General features: G+C 25.7%; 1 protein-coding gene across 1 annotated transcript; it reads right to left on the bottom strand.

The window, feature by feature from the left end:
* Positions 1 to 5,371: 5,371 nt before the first annotated feature.
* Positions 5,372 to 27,224, bottom strand: LOC129975608 (unc-112-related protein-like). Its single transcript, XM_056088678.1, has 13 exons — positions 26,848 to 27,224; positions 24,535 to 24,691; positions 22,831 to 23,064; positions 21,917 to 22,125; positions 21,072 to 21,271; positions 20,317 to 20,419; positions 17,564 to 17,671; positions 15,988 to 16,160; positions 15,184 to 15,299; positions 14,372 to 14,478; positions 13,028 to 13,243; positions 10,365 to 10,511; positions 5,372 to 8,925 (listed from the first exon to the last, which is right to left on the bottom strand). Exons 2-13 carry the CDS (start codon positions 24,674 to 24,676, stop codon positions 8,635 to 8,637), a joined length of 2,046 nt encoding a protein of 681 aa, XP_055944653.1. The 5' UTR covers positions 24,677 to 24,691; positions 26,848 to 27,224; the 3' UTR covers positions 5,372 to 8,634.
* Positions 27,225 to 27,540: the final 316 nt, after the last annotated feature.

Consider the following 27,540-nt stretch of genomic DNA (forward strand, 5'->3'; position numbering starts at 1 on the left):
ACTTAGTATTAGTATCTTGAATTTTAATTTACCTGACAACGGGGATTACGTTATGTGAAGTAAAGGGAGAATCTGAACTTAAAAGTGTTTCAGGTTCAAGCTCATAGATGGCGTTTCTGTCGCGTGAGAAATTTTTGCCCATTCGTTTTAACGGTATTTTATGTTCGAGATTTGACATCCAATGCTAGTATTGAGAGAGGTGTCCTAATCTGTGATAGTCAACTTGAAGTGGCACAAAATGTGCACGCAAATAAAATGGTGTTAACAAGACTAGAGTTTTTATTTGAACAGATTTACATTAAGAATATTTAAAAGAATATTTTTAATTGGATCTACCGAACAACACAACGATCAATTCTGAAGTGTACTGTCATCAGAGATTCAATTAAAGAGAAAAGGCAGAACTGATTAATATAAAAGGTGTAGTATTCCACCAAGATAATGTGAGACCTCATACAAGTTCAATGACTCACAAAAATCTTTTACAGCTTGGACGGGATATACTGCCACATATTCTCCAGATCTAGTATCTTCCGATTATCATTTGTTCAAAATTTTTCAGATGGTAAAATCTTTACTTCAAATGAAGAAACCAAAAATCACCTGAATCAGTTTTTTGCCAACAAAGAACAAAAAATTTATGAGCATGGAATGATGCTACTCTCAGAAAGATAGTAAAAGGTATTAGACTAGAATATAATAAGAATATGTAACTCAATGGAATATTTAATACAATAAAATATTTATTCACTAAACGAAAACCATGTCTCATTTTCATTAAAAAAAAATGCCACATTCTGAAGAATAAGCAAAAGCAAATGTCTTTGGACAACATTCTTGCAAATGCCATATATTATTAATAAATTACATTTTTATAAATTTATTTGAGTATTTTTTTCAGGAAAAGAGCGCATTAGCTTATTTTATAAATAAATATCCCAATTTTGTTTAATTTCTTTTAATAGACTTGTGAAATACAATTTTGTTGTTCATCGGAGTTACTCCAGAAATGTGAAGGATATCGAAGCGATACGATAACTCATCCCACATTTTTTCTTTCTTGGTATGAAACTTAGAAAGGATGCCGATATATGAATATGGAAATATTATAATTTTTTCTAGGCCTAAATCAAACAGCAGATGTTTATTCCTCTGCTATAAACAGACGTTGAGGAATTTAAGACATGCATATTTGCAGGATTTCAAAGCGCCACATCAGAGATACTGAAAAAGTATGGGGTGACTTATTGTATCGCCTTGACCAGGAAAAATTAAAGGATGAGTTATCGTGCCGCTTCAATATCCTTCCTATTTTTGGAGGGACATGCAATGAATACTTACAACTGTGTTGAATTTAAACTTCCAACTGTTATTTGTAATTTTTGATGAGCAATAAGTTGTACTTTATTTTGTTTTCTTTTAATAGTCCTGTAAAGTTGAGATATTTATTTATAAATACCCTATATATAGACTCTATGGAAAACATTGTTTCACATTACGAGTAAGATTCGGAAAAGAATTATTTTCGTTAAACGAGGTTTCACCATAAATGCATTGTCTTTTAAGAAATTTAACAGCTGCGCGTGTCCATGAAAATGTTATGAACTTTATATAGTTACTGTCACATTTCTAAAAAATACTTATATATTGTGTCTAACTGAATGTGACTTCAACATAATATATTTACAAATTGAACGAACATAAAATCTAACAACATACGAATCAAACTCCACGCAAAAATACTTTTGACTAATTCACAACAGTTCTTTGATTAAATCCCTAACTACTAACCTAGTTTTGAATCTCTTGGATTCGTCGGTTTAATTGGTTTTATAGTATAAAACCAACGACAACCTAAAAACTTTTTTTTTATATTACCTGGAAAATCAACTCGAGTCTAGACATTGCGGTCTTTTATATCTTCCTCTCATAACTTACTATCTGAAAATTGTTGAGTGCCCTCGAATTATTTAAAAACTGTAGGTAATGAATTTCTTTTTGAAAAATGCTTTGTTATCAGATTATGCACATTTACAACAGTTATGGTACAAGTGATTTTATTGTTATTGTTTTCAGATTCAAAATGTTGATGCGTGGGTTGAAATTTATGATTTTCTTTAACACAAAATTTCTTATACTATATAAAAACCTCAAGTTGAATTTTCTTGACAGAAGATAATAATAAATATCAACTCTTGAACAAGGTACATAGTGAGAAATTGCTTCAAAAAGTAAGCAGTTTAACCAAAACAAATTAAGCACCTTTGTATAACCATGCTGCGCAAACCTGCGCATTTCCTAAGCATATTATTTTTTTTCATAATAATAGATAACTTTTATTGAAGCTTTTTAAAAAATGAATTTTAAATGTGTATTTTTTAAACTTTATTATTTACGTCTGTACTTGCTCAGTATCTTCTATTTTAAAATAAATTATGTCGCTTTGGATTTGATTAAAAAAAAAAAATTAGAACTCGTCTTTAAAAAAATTATTATTACCAAAAAAAATTCAACTTTTATAAAATTAATAATAAAAATCTATGAACTTTTTAATATTTCTTAAAATTAACAAATTACCAATTAATTTCGATTAATACATTTTGTGTTACATTTTTATACATGCAATAAGTAACAAGATTCGAAATAGCTGGGATGGAAAGTGAAAATTTCTCCAGCGCTATCTCTATTTAGCAATCTAGAACATTTTATTTACACCCTTATAAAACTAAGAGCTAAAACAACCCAGGATGGCTGCCATCATAAGATTGGTAAAACTGCCACAAAATTTACGAAAAAAAATGTCATAATTGAGTTATTTTTTCAAAAAATTTTTAATGAAAAATAGAAGCATTTAGAAATAATCGGAATATAAAAAATTATCTTATCGCTTCTTATTTCTGAAATTTAGTAAAGGGATTTTCCAAATGTTTCACATTTCTAAAATTTAATAAAAATCGGTTTCTTAATCTATATGTAGAAATAAATTTTTTTTTTAAATTTACTTTAGCTTTTTTAATAAATACAGAAAAAAAAAATCTATATTTTACGAAGAAATAAAAATGATTTTATAATTTCTAGTTTTTCATAAATAATGGATTCAAATTCACAAAGTAAAAAAGACGCCAACACTGTAGTTAGAAACAAAATGAAAATAAAAGATTGCCGGTTGATACTTTTACAAAATTATCCTTTGAAGTCAGATAATATATCACATTGTCTCAGAATTTAATAACAATCGTCAAATGGAGAGTACAATGAACTACTTCAAAGTTTTTAAGATTAAAATAAAACAAAAAAAATTATCATGATGTTAAAGAGCGGCAAAAACACGTGCTGAACTTTTCAATGTAGCAATGCTATTGTTTTGAATTTCATTACAATAAAAATAATTGTTACGAATTGTGTTCGAAACTAATTTTTCAAAAATTATTAAAGCTAAAGAAAAAAATGCATTCAAAAAATTGATACCATTGTAAGGACATCTTTTATAGCCTTTAAGACGTTTTAAAAATAATTTTTGTGCAAATATGCTTTGATGCTAATAATTTTTTTTTTAATTTTCATTCATAAATTTTTATTAAAAATGAAACAGTTTTTATTCTTTAATTAAACTTCAAATGAAAATTTTGAAAAATCCGTACTTGATGAGCCTTTAATACCCAAAAAGCAATTTCCGCCAAATTTCATGCTCATAACTTCAATGGTTTATGCTGCGCATTGTTTTATCCATCAGGCAACCTTTGCTCAAATGTGCATAGAGAAATTTCACTGGTAAACGAAAATTTTATGAGTTACAAAAAGAGGAAAAGCAAAAATCGTTTTAAAAAAATGACAGATTCTTAACTCTGGTTACTAAAAATGAAAATTTTTTACTATTTCCTTTACAGATTTTAAATATAAAACCTATATAAAATATTTCTTTATGAAATCAAAATTTAGCAAGACTGATCCAACAAATAATAATTTTCAAATAAATGGGAAAAAAAAACAAAAAAAAAACACCACAGTGAAAGCAATTATGATCATTGAAAACATGACTTCAGTTTAAAATTCCGTTGATTTTGCACAATAGACTAACAATTACAGACAGCATTGAATTACATTTAAACTCAATATAGTACAGTATCGACTTATTAACGAGAACGATGATAAAATATGTAACGTTCTATAATGGCTACACAGCAAGTATTTAGTATTTTTGGAACAAATTCTTCCATATTCGATAGATCTCCTTGGTGCACCAAATTCACCCTTGATCAAACCAATCTGCTTACATATAAAAGGTTAACCATAAAGGCATAACTTAAATTATTCAACATCTAAAACACTAAAAATTGAAGTTCGAATGTTTTACAAGTCGCAACAAGTATGCATTTATACTGCCCCTACAGGGTAACTATTCCAGTATTTCAATAAATGGCAATGCCCATTGTTGAAAAAAAATGGAGCTTGCAAAAAAAAAAATTATTAAGCATTATCTTAATAAGAGTTTAATCTCATGGATATATTTCACACTGGATTCATTCCCTGACTTCTTTTCGTTTTTTATACACCTGGTGAACAAACCTTTAAGACCATGCTTTCGATTTATTGTTATTAATATTTACAGAAACAATTAAAAAAATCTCTGCACTTCTTCTCAAGAAAAATTAAATATTTTATAAAGATCCTTGTCAAAAATTAAGAACTTTTAAGGTACTTAAAAAAAACGCTTTTCAAATTTAAGCACTTTTCATGACACTATGCACCTTGTTGAATTCCTAATTTTGGGCAAATTTGTACAATTTTGATAAAATCATAAAATTTCATTTATAGCATTTTTAAGTCAACATGATCATAAGTACAATTCTAGACATATAATAGATTTTGTCTAAAAATGAGAGATGATCTACAGTTTCAGAGTAAAGATCACATACTGAAATTGCAGAAGTTGGCTTATTGCAGTTTTTAGTTATGTTCACATACACATGAACAAAAAGTTAACATGCATCAATTTTTTTTACCAAATTCAATAGAAATTACGATTTTTGTGCAAAAAACATTTACCTAATTTCACCAATAGAGCTTATTGAGTGTTTTATCATTGTATTTAAAACAAATAATTTAAAAATCGTTCCACGCACCTCCATCCAGATTTAGGGAGCTATAAAATGAAAAGATTCGTTAAAATCTCAAAGTCAAACTTTTTAGAGAAAGTATAAAAAAATTGTTAGACTCAGACTGAGTTTTTATATCTAAGATATATGGCTAAGTTAAAAATGACTTACTCTTGTAATTTAGAGAAATTGCATTTGATTAAATGAACTTTTATAGAAACTTTTTATTAGTGGCAAGAAAATGTACAAAAGAAACTAAAAAACAGTTTGGATGAGATTATAAAACTTTATTAAACAAAATTTAATTATACATAAGTATTGCTATAGTGTAAGTTAAAACACTAAACGACAAAAATAAGGTTTACACATTGGCATGTACAAACACAGATTTTAATACTCAAATATTACACAAATATGATTATATACTTTCACAAAAATCTCAATGATAACAGGTCATATTAATATATATATAATTCAAAAATGCACCATTGTGCGACATTAGTAAGGCACGAGAATAGTTTAAGATATCAGCATATAAAGATCATTTGTCCACATTAAATAAAATATGCAGCATATGTTAATCAAAAGAGTATAAAACGAAATTTAATTCAAAAATGATGAAGATTATCAAATTTCAGTCTTCTTTCACAAAAATTATGAATTAAAACATTAAAAGTAATTAAATAATATTTCTTTTTATTTAGAATCTGACTATTTTCAATGACAACTAACTTCTTGGCACACATAAATTCATACTTAAACATTCCTCGATATTTACATTTAAAAAAAAAAAAAGGTCCAATCCAAATATACTGTTTTGACTATAAAAGAAACGAAAGAAATCCTACAAAAACATTCACAAATACCTAAATCAGGAAAATGAAATAATCTATTTTTTAAGATAAAAATATACTGAACACATACATGAAGAGATGAAAATAAAAATAAATGCATGAGTGAAATTTTTTTTGTCAAAATTTTATAAAAATATATATAAATTTTGATAATCTGCTCACTGTTAATAAGGAATGGATTAAAACTTCAGCAGGTTTTTCAAAAAATGATAAATAACAGTACAGACAAAGACCCTGATTTGAGATTTTACACATGTAAATGACCAGAGCCACGATTATGAACACGAAACTCTGAATACACACATCTGCTGACCAGAATCCAGTTCCAAATTTCTTTTATAGTTCCATGCTAAATATTGCATTTAAAGCAAATTACGATAAGGAGATACAAAGATTCTTAGAATCAAACAAAATTACATAATTAAAACATGTTTTTGTACCTTTTACTTCCAAAACATATTTTAAGTTCGGTTTTTCTAAACTTTATTAATTTAAAAGAATTGTTCTTAGAACATTTAAAAGAAACTTGATCAATATAAATTTAACAAATTACTAACTATGAAAATGTATATGCATGATAACAATCCCATTTGATTTATTTATACTTTATACACAATTTTTTCTCCCATTATGCAGTGAATAACTTCTGTGCTAAATTTTCTTAAAGTGTGGTAAGCTCATTCTAATTATTTTTCTTAAATACAACATCACCTTTCAATCAAGGCAGTTCTTTCATATATACAAACACAAAAAACATAGCACTGCCACAACATCATCAACATCTGAATTAATCTCCATGTGAAAATCTATAACCTCAAATTATAAGTTACTCGTAATCATCAAAAGATTACATGTCAGAAATCATCAATAAGGTAAATTAAATAAAATATTTTATAAACTCAAAATTTTTAAAAATCTGAAAAATACACAAATCCTAACACTATCTGTTTATTTATACAGCAGTAAATATGCCATGCAAAGCACTATAATAGCTTTTAAGTTCTAATAGTAAACATTAAATTTACTTTAAAATTACCATTATTCATTAATTATAATATTTAACTATTAATGATAAAGATTATAACTGAAACATGAAATAGCAAATTTAATGATCAAATTATAATGTTAAATGAAATACAAATGAAAAGAAAAATATTTAAAAACTTACTGAATTTTCATTTATTTAGCATAAATATAATATATAAAAATAATTATTCAATTAAATTGCATGTTTTAAAATTAATCAGATAAAAATTTTATTAATAGTTTTCAGGATTTAATTAGATGATTAGATGCCAATCCCATACACTTCACTTAAAATTAAATAGCAATGTTGCCACTTGATAAAAATTGCCATTAAATAAAATAGAAACTACAAAACTATTGCTATGGAGAATAAAGTAAAATTTTACATTGCTACTTCAGAGTACGACACACCAAACAAACTCAAATATTTGTTTATATTAAATTAGGATAATTATGGAAATTAGACATTTTACCTTTGTAAAACAAAACAAAAATAATAAAAAATATCTTTAATAATATTGATTAAACTTTTATTAACTTAGTTATCTTCACAATGAAAATGTAATATATTTAATCAAAAGTATTATATCATGTATAATATAACTCAATATAAAACTCAAAACTTTTCATTTAGCTCAATATAAAAAAATACTTTAAAATCTTAAAGCTATCATATACATATTAAAAATAAAATAAAGGTTAATTCAACATAATGAAAATAACTTTCAAAATGAATGAAGAAATGATCAAAAATCAAAACAAATAATAGCATAGATGTGTTAATCTACAGTTTTTACGAGAAAGTAAGAAAAATATATATGTATATTCATATTTGTCAAGCTACATAATTAAAAACAAAGAACACATTATCAGTTTTTAAATTACCATTATAAAGATGATCATATTTAACATATTTAAAACTAATTTAAAACTTGATTTTTGAGTCTTAAATGCCAAGCACTCAAAATCAAAACCAGTTGCATTAAAAAAAATTCCCATGGAACAATCAAGTTTTAATTCATACACATGCTGAACACTTAAAAAATTTCCAAGTAATTATTAACACCAAATAGCAATAAAAAAAAACTGCATTTATTATACCTATGTATTAAATTGCCTAATAAACTAATGTTGAAATTATATTAAAATGAAATATAGTTATAATAATCTGAGCTTATACAGATGTAATTTTCAAAATTGGCAGTAATACAAATTTACACTTAAACAAAATAAAAATATGAATTTACACAAACTTATTTTGTAAGTGAAGCATTAAAAATGAGGCACTTACTAGTAAGGGCTGAATTTAAATTTCAATCTTATACAATTTGAAAAATACAAGCTTTTAGCAAAATATGAAAGCCAAGTTCCCTGTATTACAAAGTTCAAAAAATAAGTTTCATTAGGCTTTAAAAAAAATTTCATTACAAATGAGAACATCTTGAAAACGATTTGTCTTAGAATATCTAAAATATATTTGTAGCTGAAAATATATAACAAAGTAAACAAGCACAGCAGCAAGTTTACATATTCGCTTTTTGAAATAAAATATTTGCTGTAAAAAAAATCTGTCATTAACCGCTCAAAATTAAAAAAGAAATGGCATAGGTTTTTTTATTAACAAAATAGCATTTGACAGCTTGGCAACACAGACCATATCATACCCAACCACCAGTGAGCTTGTGAAATAAATCTTCATTTAATGTCTGGTTCTGGTCTTTAGATCGCATTGATAAAAATATATAACCACCAATGAATTCATGAACTACTTTGCAATCAGCAGACAGACAACTGAAAGCAACATTCTCTTCTTCAAATTGGACACGCACTTGTCGGACTTCCCAATTTACATTCCACACTTTCATCGTATTATAACGCCAAGTTTTGATATGGTCACCAGTAGAGAGATCCATTCTCATCAGTCTGTTAAACGCAATTCCCAGCAGCTCCTACAAAGTATGCAAAACCAGTAATTTAATTGTAGTAACTCTCAAATATCATTCTTTAGTGAAAAGTTTGGAGAATTGTGCAAATTTCATACAAGCTCAAATTAAGAAGTTCTTATGATTTGAATTGAAGCAAAACTTGGCCATATATAAATTAAATTTTTTTAAAAAATCTATTTATAACAAGAATTAAATATTGTATTTCAGAATAAATAGTATATTTTATTAAAAAAAAATCTTTTAAAAAACATTTTTATAAATAGTAAAAAAATTTAACTTTTTAAAAAATTACTTTCCTGTTATTGTAAAACTCTCAAGCGAGAAAAAGAATAAATAAAAAGTTGATTACAATTAAAAATATGAAACAAGTCCAGTTAAATAAAAATGAGAAAGTTTTCATTTGCGTTGAACCATTTTCATCTGAAAGCAGAATTATCTGCACAGAATAAGTGTTAATCATCACCAATCAGAGAATAATTCGGCAAGCAAATGTTTTTCTACTAGTGGATATAAAATGAATGATAAAAATATTTTCAAAATGAAAGAGAAAATGGGCAGTACACAAAATGAGCATAATTCAATCAACTTCTTATTACTGTGTTGCTACTAATTTAATTAACACAAAAACCTTTTTATTAAGTTCTATTTTCCAGTTTGCACTTTTTTTGGTCATATTTCCAAAAAGAATCGGGGGAGGGGGGGGGGATTCTGCCATTTCCTTCAAATTCTTATTGATTTATTTTGCTATCACTATTTTATGCAGACTACAGGATATCTACAGAAACTGTGAAAAAAATTTCTCTGACTTTCTCTTGACCGAATTTCCCTGATTTACTGGTTGCTAATTATATTATTTTTCTTGCTTTCCTCCTACTAGGAATCACTATATAGATACAAAATACATTGTTAAAAATAGCTTTATGAGTTATTTAATATTAAAAAATATATTTCCATGAAATATAATTAAAAAAAAATTAACACCCCCCAAAAGTATTAAAGCAGTATATTACATTTTTTTATATGGAAAAATAAAATATTTCGCTTCTAGAACTGCAAAAGAATTTTTTAAAAAACCCATTAAAACTACTCTTTGCAACGCAAGTTAAATAATTTTAACAGTAAAGGTTATTGTGACCTTTAATGAAATTTTTAGAACAATTCAATAACTAATTAGTGTTTTTTGCAAAGTACCATAATTACATTTTATAGCATAAATATAAAAATAGTATGATTATATACACCTAATAATTTACATTTTAGCAAAGATTTCAACAAAAGAAACTGCCAAATATTACTTTCAATCTTTATTTTTTAACAAGTCATAAGAAATTACTCCTCTAATCAGTACTCTCTAATACTCTCTTTCATTAATGCATATCTTATTAGATCTTATCCATATATGTAAAACAGTATAACACAATCGAAGAAAACAAGCAACTTACATCTTTGCGGCTATTATCAAACCTCACAACAAAGAGAGACATTCCAAATTCTGGAAGTGCCTGCCAAGCCTTGATGTAGCTCAGTTTGGCCTCCATAAGGTTCAGATCTTTTACATTAGCATGAGCCTCCAATATACGCTGAATAATCTGAAATGAAAACCTCTTGTTAAACAAGAAAACATAGAACCTAAAATAAGATTTTATATTTACAGCCAATTTTAAAATAATGCAATTAAAAACATTTTAATTATGCAAACAAATATTTACAAGTCAATTTACTGGTCAAAATTTATTGCATCTCCTTAATTCCAATCTCCTCCAACTACTATGACCTTTTTTCTTTACAATCATTAAAATATGACTTAGAATCGTTTTTGTGAAATCCATTTCATGGAGCAATTATTAAATCTAATTAATGGACTCAAAACAAATTCATTTTCAGACAATAAAATGATATAAATTCTAGAATAGTTAGAGAAATTGTAAAAAGTTTTGATAAATATTTATTTATGATAAATATATTATTTGAACGTTAATATGTTCAAATAAATGGTTGTTGTACTGTAAAATTTTGATATCACTGTCAGCAAGTTCAAGCCATGAACATTGTTGAGTATGCAATATATATTTGACATTAAAAATATGAAACAAAAAGAGATTGAAAGAGCAAGTTCACAAAACTTAAATAATTAAGACATCATTTTCTGGAGATAGAGGTGGCACAATATCAGGCTCGCAATTTTTTAATATAATATAAATTCCACAATACTTCACAAATTAAAGCACATAAAAAGAATAAAGTTGCAAAATATACAGAAACATTAATATCTTACTGCATGATCAAAAGCAATGTGTTTAAATTCTAACAATGAAAATAAACACATAAAAAGATAAGTAAGAAAAATCAATAAGGCAAACTTAGGATCAATGAATAATTCAGTTTTAGAAAATTTTCAATGATTATTCCTATATGTTTGTTAATAGTCTATTTGGAGATAATCTCTATAGATTCTACCAGAATTGCTTCATTTATGTCCATAACCTCATAGACAAAAAGTATTTCAACCAGTTCTTTGTTCAGTTAATAATGCTCATTTTTTAAAATTCACGCAAAGAATTATTTTTTATATATCTATATCTTCCATTGTTCTCAATATTTAGAAGAATCTCTTAATCAGAAGTATTCTAGTTTTGTCCCATTTATTCAAGCTATCGTTAGAAATTGTAGTTAGTCTAGTCTATTGATCAATTATTCCAATTTACCAGCACAATTATATAATATCAAAAATTGCCTAAATTATGATCATATTTAAAAAAAAAAACAATTTATCACATGGAAATCATGGATTTCTTTGTGATGATGAAAGCATGACTTCAAATGCTTACCAATTAACAAGATTGTTGATGGAATTTTAAAATTTAGAATGCTTAGAGCAGAATAAACTTTCAGTTGCATCATATACAGATATAGATGAACAATGCATTGCAAATTTTATTGGAACCAATACTTATCCATCTCTTTATTTTCAGTTAACTTTATTAGTCAATCAATCTCTTCTCATCATTATCTTTCACCTTCTATAATATATGTCAGTTTTATTTCAACATCATCAAATAAGTATTTGATGGAAGCTCTATTGTCTATATCCATAAAAGCATGCCATTCTCCTTTGCTAACCTCCTTTGAACATATAATTAAATCCCAAAAGTCAGATACAGGTAATAGATGTATTTTAAAATCCAAGAAAATTCTTATTACTATAATTGTTCACTTTATGCCAACATTACTTAAAGAAATATACCTCCCCATATCTTTCAAAGCAAGAGAAAGTAAATTTGGTATTTTTCCTTGTAAATTCTTAATTAACTTTAAAATTTATCAATATATTCAGGATAAATCCTTGATCCACCAATCGAGCAAAGCTGGTTTAATTTGAGCGACAGAAACTTTATATCTATATGATATACAAAAAACAATATTTTCTTAAAGGAGCAGCAGCCATTGAGTCCTTTAAATAATTATTTATTATTTCATGTTTTTTTATAGAAAGCCAACCGTTTATAAAATAACTTTTTTTTTTTTTTTTTTTTGTTCAAACTATAACTGGCCATTAGGACAGTCCAAATGGAAAGGTAAAAACAGGATAAAGAGATTATGGCAAAATATTTTAAACTTATATAACTTTAGAAGAAAATTTTGCTGGAATAGCAATTTGATTTCAATGTGTGGAGAGTCAATGTAGGAAAATAAAAATTCCTTGTATCCCAGAAAAAAGGGTTAAATCTGAGCAAATAGGAAATAATTATACATAAAATTAAAATAAATTGAAAATATTACATATATATTTAAATTTACACCTTCAATGCGCTATTATTTTAATATTGTTGGTTAATTGAGCAACAATTATGAAATTTTCCAATACAAAATACACTTAGTTCAATTCCATCTACTTGTTTTAAATGTGAAACTGATATTTCAGAATCATTTGAAAACATCTTATTATCTTTAATTATTAAAATATATAATAATAATAATAAAATGCATTACATTCTGGATTACAACTTCCTTAGCATAAAGTAATTTTGTGTATATTTATAATTTATAAATAAAAACTAAAAAAGAACAACATCAATAAATAATGAGAAATTTGAAGCAGGTGTACCTTTTGGCTTTTCAATTTCCGTATAAAGCGAGGAGCAACCATGTCATCAGGATTGATATCAATCTGAGAAGGGCTTATGACAGCAGCAGGAGCTGGCTTTTGCATACTTAAGAAATCTTGGATAGATTTCACTTCTAATTCATAAGAACTGTCAGCCATTGTCTTGCCTTTGGCTGCCAACCTGCAAGCAGCCATCCACTTGGCATATTGCTCTTCCTGCAACAAAATATCATGAATTAACAAAAGTGTAATTCACAAAAAGAAAAATGTATGTTGTGAACATGCATATAAGATTAATCCTTTTAATTTAAATGCAGTATTACTTTTACCAGAAAAAAAGTCAGTTGCATTAATTATCAACAAATGGATTTTATTTTAAGATTAAATAACATTGACAGATTTATTACTTCTATATATAGCAATTATTATAAAGAATAAATCCTCTATTAGTACAGATTCCAAAAAGTATTTTTTAAATAGATGTCTGAACCGACAATTTTTTTATTAAAAATGTTAAAAATAAAAGAATGCTCAGAATGTGCATATTTTACATATTGAATTTAAAAAATAAAATTCTGGAAGCATTATATCTCTCATTTTTTTTTATAATGAAATGTGTAAAGCTTTAGGCCATTTTCTATTTTTACTTTTTTTTTTTATGAAGTTCTCACTTTTGAGTAATGCATTGAATTCCAAGAGTGGCAACTTATACTCTATTTATTCAAGCCTTTTTCACCGATTCTTTGAGCAGAATCAAAAGAACTACAATCTCATTGCTATGGAACATGAGTTTTCTTTTTAAAGTTAAATAATCAATTTGAATAAGTGTTGATAAATACAGTTCTCCCCCCCCCCAAAAAAAAAGTGTTAACTACTATTTCTTTAGCAAAATATTTCAGAATTGTTCAAAGAAAGAAAATTAGACAATTAAAGAATTTAGTTTAAAGATTTTTCATTCTTTTCTTCCCAATTCCACTTTATCTTCAGAAAACATAGTTGAATAACATCTTTTAATGAAATTGATTAAAAATTGTGCGCTCTTAAAGACTACAGAAATGTCAGCATTCTTAACATCTTTTCAAAGAAATTAATTTCAAATGTATATATTATAGAAGACAAAAGATAAAATGCATAGAGCTTTTAGAAGAATCCTTTTTATACCTGTAATAATATATTTTTATTAATAAATTTTTATATTTTATATAAATATCTTTTTTAATTTGAACGGAAATATATTATTTATGATTTGTTATTTAACATTATAAAAGAAAGGATGAAATCTAGTTTGAGAAACAAAACAATGTAACATTATTTAATGTACAAACTAGTCAAAATAATACATACAGAACTGCATCTGATCCAATATTCTGTCATGCCTTCATGATTAGGGACTTCAAGCCTAATGCCATACTTCCCATGAGACAAATTCACATCAGGAGTAACTTCACAACCTATAACAAATATTTTAATAAATATATAACAGTAAAATAAAAATACTCATGTATGAAAAATATTAATCAACTTTATTTCATAAGTTAGAAGATTAAAAAAAATATTACATTAAAATATATCCATACATCATAATAAAATTAAATAGAAATTATTCAGTTTATTCATTAAAAAACAGTTTTCTATTATTTCCTGTTTATATGCAATTTCATCAGTCAGAATAAATAAAATTAGATCATAAAATCTTTTTCACTATTCTCAATTCAATTCTATTCCACAATTTTGAATATTGACTATTAGTAAAAGACAAAGTAAAACAAAACACAAATAATATTGATAGTTGAAATTTAAAGACTTACTGAAATAGTTTAATTTATTCATTTATTTATCAATGCAGTCTATTTATTACAATATTTTTGTGTTCATGCTGTTATCTCTCTCGCATTTAAAAATTCAATATATCTGAAATAAAAATTTCCAGCAAATTTTAAGTTGTATTTAATTATTTTCTGCTCTTAAAACTTTAATGCGATGAGGTATAAGAAAAATTGTTCTGTAAAACAATTTTATTATTTAAATAAACATACTTTAGTTAAAACAAGATTTAATGAAAAATACGCTTTTCTTTTTAAAAATTCAAAACCTTTTTTAAAAAATTCTTCAATTTAAAATAGGTTAGAAAACAATTTAAAAATAATTTTACAAACCTTTCAGACTAATGCTCATATTTGGTTCACTGTCTTTTGATTTGTATAAATTTAGATAGGTATCTCTGAGGACAATGTAGTATCTTTTAAAGCCTTTCAAGGTGAAACGTTTTGGCCTAAATAAAGAAATAAATTAATTAGCTTCCCCAATTTTTTTTTAAAAACTGATCAATACATCAAACAATTATTTTATTTGTAACTGCTTTTAAGCATTAACAAATCAACACATTATCTATTTTAAATTCTGTACACAAAAACCAAATTTTCTTAATATTAATTGCCATAATACATTATGTAACTCTTTATAATAAATAATATGATATTTAAAAAAATTGTCTTCCAATCTTAAAATTAACTCAGCTTTAAGTTTCATTTATACTTGAATATTTAAAATTCAATCATAGACACATTTTGATTAAAAACAAAGGTTCCTTATAATACAGATTGTTTCTTTTCTTGTTTGGTAATACAGTAGATTCTTCTAAGTATATGGCTCATAATGCTAACCTGGTCTTTTCAAATCAGTTAATCAAAGAAATTCACTTACACAATATGGGGAAGATCAAATTCCCTATGATAACCTTTAAAGCAAACTTAATTTTTCAAAATCAAATTTGTTTTGTGTTGATATATTGATAATCATTTCTTGGGGGGAAGTGGGATACTAAAATTAACTATCAAGTGCATATAATTAATTACATGCCAAATTAATTTCAAATTCTTTGTTCAATAAAATGTCATTTTTAAAAAATGAAATCAAACATTAAGCAAATATCAATTAAAAGTTGTATATGTGTGCCTTACTTCATAAATGATAAATAGTCCGAGAGTTCTGGCACATTAGTGATGTTGGATTTCCCTTTGCTGATCAAAGTGCCTTCCAAGGTAACTTGCAGATCTGTTAAAGCTGTTTCGACATCTTCATCATCATGATATATATCTGGTTGGGGATGGTTTGCCTGCAAGTTGACTTGGACCTAATAAACAAGGGAAGCAATCAATGACTAATCGTAGATTATTTAACTCGGATAGAAAAGTAGGTGCTTAATGAATGCATATAAACAGAAACCACTTGAAATAATCCTTTATTAGTCAGAGGTTTTCAATTCATGTAAAGTTTCCAATTCACATAGATCAGATTCCCGAAACCCCAAGGATAAGCAGCTAACCAATTAGAAGTAGAGAAAAGTAAAGTTCATGATAGTAGGAAATACAAAACACAAGGGGTACTTATAAACTTTTGTCAATTTTATGTGAGAAAAGGATATTCTCTAAATCTAAAAATCTATTGGATAACAAACAGAGAAGCACCAAGAACTGAGAGATAAAAGAATAAAATCTTCATGAACCTTACATTCATGAAAGGAACATCTTGCATATCTATTAAGAGGAAATATCATAAAAAACTTGATGCAATTTCAGATATGAGATTACATCTGCTCACAGAATATTATTTTCTAAAAGGTGTGTGATGAAAGTGCCATTCATTTGAATAGTTGAGTATCATGAGCAAATGTTAGCTTTATTGCTATAGAAATATTACAATACTATTTCCATTTCTTATGATGCTGTACTAAAAATTATAAAACTTAGAATAAAATGTAAAATCAAAAATTTATTCAACAAACATTGTTAATCCAGGTCATTTCATTTTTAACCTAATCAATTCACTTTTAACTCCTAAGCATTATAAATTAAATTCCCTGTATAATGAATTCCTTTATCAATGCAGTCAGTTTTATTAATATTACAAATTAGCTTTCTTTGCTTATGAGAAGTTTAATTAGGCACAATCAAGAGTTAAAGGAATTATAAATGTTGGAAAATACTGATAAAAAATTTTTAAATTTTATTCAGTGATTGAATTACATACTGTAATTAAAACCCAGAGTTAGAATTTTCTTTTAGAAATCAAAATTAATGCAGAAATGAGAAAGAAAACTAATAAGAAAATGAAACAAAATAATGGAACTAAATTAACAATTAATAATAAAATAAAATTAAAAAGGAAAAGAGCTGCAATAAAGTTGGGCCAAATAAAGAAATGGAAACCAAATAATTAAAATATTAAATAAAAAATTACAGTACATGAATCTTGATAGCATTTTAAAAATATATACAAATAATTTATTATATATAAAGAATTAACAAAATTTTCCTAATCACTCAAATATCAAGTAATAGAATAATCATTAATATAATTTGTACTATTTAAAATAACTTACAATCTACATCATACAATAAAAGAAACAAAATTTCTTCATAAAATTAAAAAGTTATATACATATGGAAATTATAAAATATTGAAACATTAATACGATTTTATGAATTTTCTGCATATTAATAAGCATTTAAGAATTTTCTAAGTATTAATACTTACTTGCAATGCAGCAAAGAGCATCATTTCCTCTTCAGTACAATCAATTTCTTCAGCTAAAATTGCCCATTTAGCTTGCTCATAAATCTGGTTGATTCTCACAGCATCATACTATAGAAATATATGGTTTGTTTAATATATTTCTTTTCACAAGAATTAAGAATGAAATAAAACTTTTAAATTAAAAAAAATGATACATTTTAAGGATCAACACATTGAAATTCTATATATGTTTAACTTTACATTCACACCATTCATACTTTAAGTATATAAATAGTGTAACAGCATATAATTTACAATAATGCACACCCAGTTATATAAATCATACAAAAAAGAATGTACATAAAAATAAAAGCATTTAAAAATATTTCACTCTTAAAATGTATCAAGTATTCTACAGAAAGTGCATACTTGATTCAGTAGAAGGCAAAATAACTATCTTAATGTTTTAATGGCACAGGTAATGTCATTAATAAAAATACTATCAATATTTTAAACAAAATTCACTGAATTTTTTTTATATAAACTTACAAACAAAGGAAAAAAAATTTTTGAATAACTTTGAGCTTTCAAATTAGCACACTAAAGGCTGAAAACATTATACTTCTCTTTCATATTATACTTAATTTTCATCATCATGCATAATTTACTTATTCTTAAAATAAAGTATATGTCAAGTGAGTTTCACAATCCAATAAAAAATGGCCAGAAGTGAAAGACTGCACTGATAATAACTGACATTCAAATTTAAACTAGAAATAATAAAAGGCAGCAGAACCATTTCAGATTTGACATTATGTATTTGATTGCAACATTCTTTATTATATTAAATTATATAATGGACACTTTTCAGTCATAGAGAACATCAATGGTTAATTCCATTTACATTAAACTGATTTCAAAAAAAGTTTAATCTAAATCACCATTATCTATTTGAAAGCGAATAATTACAGCATTTTCCCATATAACAAAAGATACATAAAAATGTCATGATCAAGTAATTTATGAGAATGACGGTAATATTACAGCAACCTTTGATATTAGATATATTTTTGACTATCTGCTAACAAGTCTTGATCTATAATGAATAAAGAAAATATACTAATAAAAGTTAAATATACTAATAAAATTATTTTATATCAATTTATTCTAGTGATTAATAATAACTAACTTCTATTAGCAAAAAATGTTTGTGCATAAGGATCATTTCCTCTCCGAGATAAAGAAAAAATAAATGTTTCATAAAAATTCTGCATCAAAAGAACTATTTTTAAATGCATTAAAAAATTTTCATTGTATTTAATTAGAATATCACAGTCAATCAGCATGATAAGTGTAAAAGATTATACATGTTAAATGTATCACAAATTCCAAGACATTCATTACTATAAAACTGATCTAATTTTGTAGGCAGTAAATTTAGTATGCTAATTTAGTAAGTGTTTTTAAAAACTATTTATTACACAATAATTAGTTTTAAAAAATGCTTATTAATGAACAAAAGGTTTGTTTTTTAAAAATTTATTTATTTATTTTTTCTTTTAATTTCTATAAATGTTGTATCTTGAAATCAATTTTCCACTAACCTATTACCATATCTTTCCACCAGTGTGAAATCAAAATTCAATTCTATTACTTAATAACTAAGTTTTGGAAATTTTAAAGTAATGTACTGTCATCAACACCATGCAAGTGCATAAAATTTCAAAACTCAAGTACATCAAGAAGTATTTATATAAGAGAAAAATCACTTATATAATTCCACCATTATAAACATGAAACAATTCAAGTGTTTAATAAATTCGCAATATAACCCCAAATCTTAGAGTTAATGAGCTTCTTATCTTAAAGTTAGCAGACGAAACAAGAATGAAAGAAGGCCAAAAGATAAGTGAAAGTGAGCATATGAATGAAGTGTGAGAATGAACTGGAAGCAGCCCAACTTAAACAGGGAAAAAAAATGGAACAAACTTTCTGAAAGAACGCCAGTTTCCAAAAATAGTCGGCCTTAAAGCAGCAGGTGGGTCAGACACACTTTTCAAACAACTTACACAAGTTTCCAAAACAACTAAAACTGTTTATGGCTTCTTTAGTACATCCCAACTATCAGTAGCAACATTAGGAGAAGAAAAGATTGTTTGAATAAGAGCAGCCGGAAGTTCCATCGACAAAAAGATACTAAATTTTCCCACTTGTACTTTAGAAACTAAAAATCTTTCTATAATATTATCCAAATTAATAGTATTAGAAAAATTTATTTGCCAAATTGTTAGATTAAAAAAAAAAAAAAGAATTCTCAATCAAATGAATTTAGAAAACCTTTTTTTCTAAAATTCATTAATATTTCAAATTCAAATAAGAAATAATTACAAAATAAATTCAAACATTAATCTTACAGAGCATTAGTATGTAATTTTTCATATAAAAATAATGCAAACTATAATTTTAAATTCTGAGTATAAAATCAGTTATTGCTTGCATAAGTAAAAATTTCTAATTTCTAAATAATATTACTAACAATGGATCATCTTAAGACAGAATTGCTTTTATAAGAATAAAAAAACAATATGTACAATATTAAAATTATATTCATTATACTAAAATATATACCATTCATAAGAAATAATAAAACTTAAGCACAGGTAAAAATGAATATATCTGAAAATGACTTATTTGAAATTCAATTAAAAATAAGATAAAAGCATAATTACTTTTTATATTTAAGAATTTTTTTTTAAGCAAGACTAAATAATTACCTTTGGATTCAAATCATAAAAAGAATAAAACTTGAATCTTAGCAGAAGGGTGTCAAACTCTCTAATGTCTTGTTCCATGATAGACAAAGAAGAATCCAACCACCTAAATATAAAAAAAATTAGATTAGAGCAAGTCTCAAGACAAAAATGTGCTATGTTTTCAATTGCCCAAATAATACAATGATCTCTTCATTTAACTCAAAACTATCAAACAATTCATTGAATTGAAAAATCACTTTTTACAACTATTTAGGGAATTATATTTTCTCAGGATTATGATCATTAATTTAAAATTATAAGAAACTGTGAAAAACAAACATGAGCCAAATGTATATTATTAAAGATCATTAATTTCAAAGCAAATTTTGGAAAGAAAAAACTTGAGATATACATGTACATTATGTAGCATGTTAATTATTTGTAATGATTTTTCTAATAAAACTTCCCACTATTCTAACAAGATATGTAAAAAAAAGAAAGAAAAAAACTGTTTTATTGTTTTCATTGTGAAACTCAGCTCATGTGATTAAAATAATAAGCATTTCCTTCTTTCATACCATTACTCTCACCATGAATTGTTACTTTTACAGAACATTACAATTTCATTAATTAAAGAAATTTTTATTCAAAAGATCTAATTAAGATCTGTCAGTCAATTAAATAAAGTTTGTGTTAATATATGGAGATATTTGTATTTGCATATAGATTAACTAAAACAATTCAAAGCCTACACTGAGGATTTAAGTCATACATACCCAGCATTCAAACGAGCTCTTTCTGCCAAACTTTTGGGACGCAAGACACTATGTCGGGCTTCTTCATTTGGAGTTCTAGGGCTGTGAGCAAGAGGAAGATCAGTAGCAGACATGCTGCTATCCGCTGAGTAATTCAGAAATGATGAATTTCCATTGAACATAGCTGTAGATGGTGAGTAATTTCTTCCATCATTCCATGACTAAAAACAAAAGCAGTTAGTGAAACCAGCACCCATATATTAAATATATATATATATAGATATATATATCTGATTTTAAAGAGAAAAACAGGCTTGACTTAAAGGGAATATGACAGTGAAATGATAAACTGAACTTAAAACGAACATTTTATAATAATTCGGAACAGTAAAAACTTGAATTGATTAAAATTTTGCTTCTACATTAAATAATTTTTTTTAAAATTCATTAAAAAGTCTAATACAAAAATTTAACAATTAAATATATCTGTAAATTTGAATATTCAAATTTCTAAGAACTTGTGTTTTACAATAATAGATAAAATATAAAAAGAAAACTGTTTAAAATATATACATCATTTCCCCCAACATAAGTACATAAAAACTTTTCTTTCTTGAAATAAGACAAACTTCAATTTTGCACTTCTTATAGAGTGCTAAATAATAATGCAGAATACATTTTATTTATCATGCATTTCAATTTTAATTTCATCATCTTTTAGATGCATTTATAAATGAAACATCAATTTCTTATTTTAGCATTCTCAAATCTTATACTCAGAGTTCTTCCCGATTTTTCATTGAGCATTTAATAATTGAAAATATTTAAATGCATGATATTTTAGAAAAAAGAAGTTGTAAACTTACTGTATTCAAAGGAGTTCCAGCTGACCCAGATGTGTCTGGAGTTAAGAAACCATCAGACTTGTTATTGTTATTTTGACTAAGGTTAATCCCAGCAGTTGGTTCCTTGCTTCTCTGGCGAGGAGTACAGCCCACCCCACGAGGATAATTTCTTTTCAAATGTTCAGATGTCAAAGGTCGACATAGAGATAATTCTTCTGGATGTCTTATGCCTAGTTAAAGAAACGTTTAGTCTAATGTTTAATTACATATATCATGAATTTGTCATATTAAATGTATATAGTTTATAATAGCGATTGTGCAGAGCTTCTTTTAAAGCAAAAATTATCACTTATACTTTTGATTAAGCCCTACTAATGATGAAATTATATGAATAAATTTATACAAAGTTGTACAAGAATTATCATCAGATTAGTCTCATAACTTTGAATTATAATAAGATAAAGATCCTGAGTAGCACCCCTTTACAAACTTTCAAAAGGATTTTTACCCAAACAAGTTTTGTGTGAGAAAGTTGAGTAATTTTAAATCTAAAGCTTCAGTATACGGAAACATTTTTTGAAAAAACATGCAATATAAACAGTATGTGGATAAATATGCAAGATTTAAAAATTTTAGAAAACAAATTCAAAATATTTGTTATACTAGGCTTAAAAAAGACCCTATTAAAAATTCAACCAAGGAAGTATTTTAACATTAAATTTACATATGTTATACAATAAGGAATTTTACTTGCATTTTAAAAATACTTTAGAAGAAAGTCAAAAAAATTAAAAATATATGTTAATTCAGAATATATGCAAAACATGGACATTTTAATAATATTCCTTAAAAAAAAAAAATAGCTAATGATTTCATTAGCTATGACATTAATTATTAAACTAATTATAATACTAAAGACAAAAAAAAAAACTTACCAAGCTCCTTGCATAGCTTTTTCACTGCAGTGAATGTTTTAGCAGAAAAGTCAGCCTTTATATCAATAAATCGCAAATCTGGCAGTTGCAGTCTCAAATATTTATGCATTGGAGTAAAATGCAGATAAGCATCAGCTTGGATACCACACTGATCTAGAGTGGATCGAGTGCGACACAACCAAATATTTTTCTTTGGCCACCATAGAGCATGATCAGACCAATCAATGGCAACATCTAAAATTTATAAGAAAATTATATAAATCCTTTAAAGCATTTAAAAATTTTAGGAATATATAATATGGCATATATAATATTTTTTTAAAAATGTATTCAGACAGAAAAATTCAAATGATTAACACAAAAAATCATATGTATTAGTTCTATTTTAGTTCCTTTTACATGCGTCTTTGTTTTACTTGCTCATATCAAAGATAGCATTTATAAAATATATCTCTAATACATTTATAAGACCTATTACATGCTTAATTTTTAATGGAAAAGTTTTGGAAATCAAAAGTTTCAAAAAAAAAAAAACCTTTTAAAAACATTTATGTTGAAGATAGCAATCTTATACAAGCCCAAATCTTTAAATGTATATATGATTTTGATAAGACATGAAAGACAGAAAATCTTTTCAGAGAGAAAATATATAGCATAATAATAAAACCGTTATTCTATAGATTAGTTATAAAAAATTAACAAAATATAGAATCACTAAAAATTTGGAATTCCATGCTTATTTCAATTATTATTTAATGATAAGAATAGATGAAAATAATTAAATATTGGCTAGAGTATTTTAACAGGTATCCAACAATGCAATTTTTATCTCTAAAACTCTCAATATATATTTACTCATCATGAGATTTAAAATTACTTAACCAAACATAAAATTAGTCAAACTCAATACAACAAAATCTTACCTTTAAAATAATAATAATAATAATAAAACATTTTTATAACTTTTGGGTCATGACAATGTGGTCTACACCTAATTATCAGAAATTTTACACCTCAAATATAATTTCTACACTATTTTTCAATTTGCATTTTACTGATATTTTCTTTTAAGATTTAGATTTACAATTAAAGATTTTTTAAAGTGTGATGCATTCTATTAAGCAAAGAATAGATTTCCATAATGTTCTTAGGGTGTGCATTCTTTTTATATTTGTTGAATAAATCAAGGTAGTCGAGATTGTAGCAGATGTATTAAAGATTATATAAGTATTTGATTTCATTGATCATAATCTATATTAATGTATCCTACTCTGTTTGTAACAATTTGAAAATTTTTAGATGACTGAATAGTCTTAAATTAGATTCACTTACAGCAAAAAAATAATAATGAATAGTTACACATATAGATATACAATTCTGATATATTCATCATAAAATAATATTCATAAGAAAATAAGGATAATTTAATGTTTAATGATATAAATAAGGAAAATTAAATATTTCCCTACATTAAAAACCAACCCAAGGGCTGTATTAAGAGAAATTGACATATGACAAACTAGCAAAATACTTCAAAGTTATTCAACTAAATACTTAAACTTTACAAAAGACTTTTTTTATTGGACATGTCACTAAGAAACAGATCTCTTACATTGAAGCACACTTAGATTTGAACAGAAGAGAAGCAATTTTAAAGTATTAGTTCAAAAAAATTGAGTTAAAGAGCACAAGAAAAATAATTACCAAGCTCTTCAACTAAATTGAGCATAAGTCCACCAATATGGAGGTCCCCTTTGACTCTGAGAGTTCTTTCAACCTGCAGATCTGTGACCAAGACTGTGAGCTCCCAGGAGCCGTCTCCAACAAGATAGCCATCTGCTATCATCTTCTAGCTTCAATTCTTAAAAATAAGAATACTAGACAAATTAGCATGATATATATTAAATATCTTAGATTATAATAATATACTAAAAAATCTTTTATTAATACTTATTTATATAATTTTTATTATTTTTTATAATATTTATTATATTAATATTTTTAATAATACCATCCATCAGAAAGCATTGTTAATTCAGATATTGCAAAGTTTTATATTTGTTATGCTGTAAAAACATATAAACAGTGTAATTTTTTTCAAATAATATTACTATTTATTAAGTTAATAATGGTATGGTAATGAAAAATAATTTGGATTTCCTCTTCTTAGGAAAACTAGGAAAAAGATAACCTCTTTCAAGGCATATTATTTACAAATTTTGAAGATTAGATTTCATCTTTGAAATCTATATGTCTCCAATTTATTAATAAATCTCAAAGTGCTATGAGTCAAACTCACTTCATGTTTATATTAGAGGATCAAGAAATCAGAATGTAGTTAATCTGATTACTTATTTACATATAGTATTACTAAAAAAAGTCAGTTTGTTTCTTTTTCTTTATTTTATGCTGTTTGGTTCTTTTGATATAATTGAATATAATTCGCTAGTTTGATTACTTTTTAACAAAATAATGCAATAAATATTATAGAAAGCTTAATTATGTCTCAGAGAAAATATCCAAAATATATACAAGGCTTTATAATGATACATGTAGCCAAATAGGATTGCAGTTCACTGATGGACAGAATTTCAAATAAATTCTAATAGCTTTTACGTTTTTTTTTTTTTTTTACTACTGATCTTTTACTAATAACTTTTGACAAATAATCTTTTAGGAGATATTTATAATTACTTTTTAACTTCAATTAATACTTAAAAAAATACAAAATGGTATGAAAAAGCTTTTCAAATAAACTTAAGGAATTTACTCCTTTATTTATACAATAATATATTAATATTTTTCAATATTGTGCATTAAAATATATCATTTCATAATTATACATCAAAAGTGAACTTTTAATGATGGCAACTTTTAAGAAGAGCAAAGGAATTTAATAAACTGTCAAAAGCAGTCTTTTCTTAATTAAAAAAAATATCCATTAAATATTAATTATTACAAAGCTATAATCATATTTAAATATTGAAATCACTCAAAACATTAATATACAATTACAAGTTGGATAATATTAAACATATATATATATATATATATATATATATATAATGTACTCTTAATTAACTTGACTGCACAATAAATGAGCAACACACTTAATTTGGTCATTAATATTTATAAAACAGAAGCTTGTGATTCACTAAATTGTTTTTGCTACAAATTAAGTTTTAACTCAATATTATAAATTTTCAGATACACGTTCCATTAAAATTATTTATAACAATTATTTCATTTATTCCATGTATTATGAATTTGGTAGCACTTTGAAATGACAATATATTAGTTCAATTTTTTTTTTTTTAATATTGTAAATTATATGACTCATATACAAAATGAATAAAAAAGGCTAATTGAACGAACTGCATACTTGCTAATTAAAGGAGAAAAAAGGAGAACAAACAAGAAAAGGAGTTGACAAACAAAGTAATTTTCTTGAAGCTTCATCAATGTCAAAAGCTATCTCAAATTACTGGCAACTCAAATTACTCTATATATCAACAGAAAAAAACAAAGTGACAGCATTTATTTTTTTGCAGAAATTTATGAGACAAGAGATAAGTCACATGATTACTCTTAGCTATCAATCGAATACCAATACTAAAAATAAAACATCAACAGTGAATCACAATCTAATTAATATCTAAGAATTAAATCTATTTTCTTATAACACAAACAATAAAAGCATTTACTTAAAATGTAACAAAAGGGAGAAAAATTAAGTGAATGTAATTATTGTTTCAAAACAAAAATAATCACCCTCAAATTACTTATTTCAATTTATCTTTTAAGAGTATATATTAATTACAATAAAGCTATTGTAAAATAATGATTCTGAAACATTTCCAATTCAATTTAACAATAAATATTAATATTTAAATTAAAAACTAAACATGCCACAAGAACTAGACAGCTAATTGCACATACATATGTAAACAGAAGAGACAAAAAAAGTATCCCATAAGTGAAGTTCAGCGATAAAAAGTAAATAAATGTTTTACTTACTGTCTGTATCACTTGGAAATGTGATTGAGATATATAGTTATTCGAAGATACGAAATTGCAGGACAAAATTTTACGTGTCGTCAGATAAGAAATAAGCGGAATCAGATTTCACAAACAACTAATGCACCATCCTTGCTCGGGACACACCTCTTACTTAAGAAATCCAAAGATATTTAAAAGAAAAGAAAATCCGTACACAATTCAGTTTCAATCAATTATTTGTACTTGCAATTGAGTAAATGTACAAATCATGACATTCAGTAGATAATTCTTGATAAGTTAACATGAATTAAGTTTACATATGCATTTCTATTTATCAAGAGTGACTCCTAAGTGGGCGAAAGTTTGTAAGCCATCCTAAAAAGGAAAGGTTCTTCCCCCACACCTTTTGCCACTCGCGATTGCTCATTGGTTCTTAGAAACTTAGTTAAACTCCTTCCTATAGCAGAATCGCAATTTTTTGAGGTCAAATTGTGGCAAAAAAAAAAAGTTCGAATTTAAGCATTAGTAATTTTATTCGATTCAAAGTTACCTCGATTAAAGAAAACGACCATGTCAACTTTAAATATTGTCATATAATCGTTATGTATGAATGGCGCAGTATAATTACTTCAGTGTACTTCTGGCGGACCATGCGAGTGCCAAATGTAGATTTCCAGGACTTCAGGGATTGAATGAAGTGTAATATTTTGG

This window comes from Argiope bruennichi, chromosome 7 (assembly GCF_947563725.1).
Source record: "Argiope bruennichi chromosome 7, qqArgBrue1.1, whole genome shotgun sequence".
Taxonomy (NCBI): Eukaryota; Metazoa; Arthropoda; class Arachnida; order Araneae; family Araneidae; genus Argiope; species Argiope bruennichi.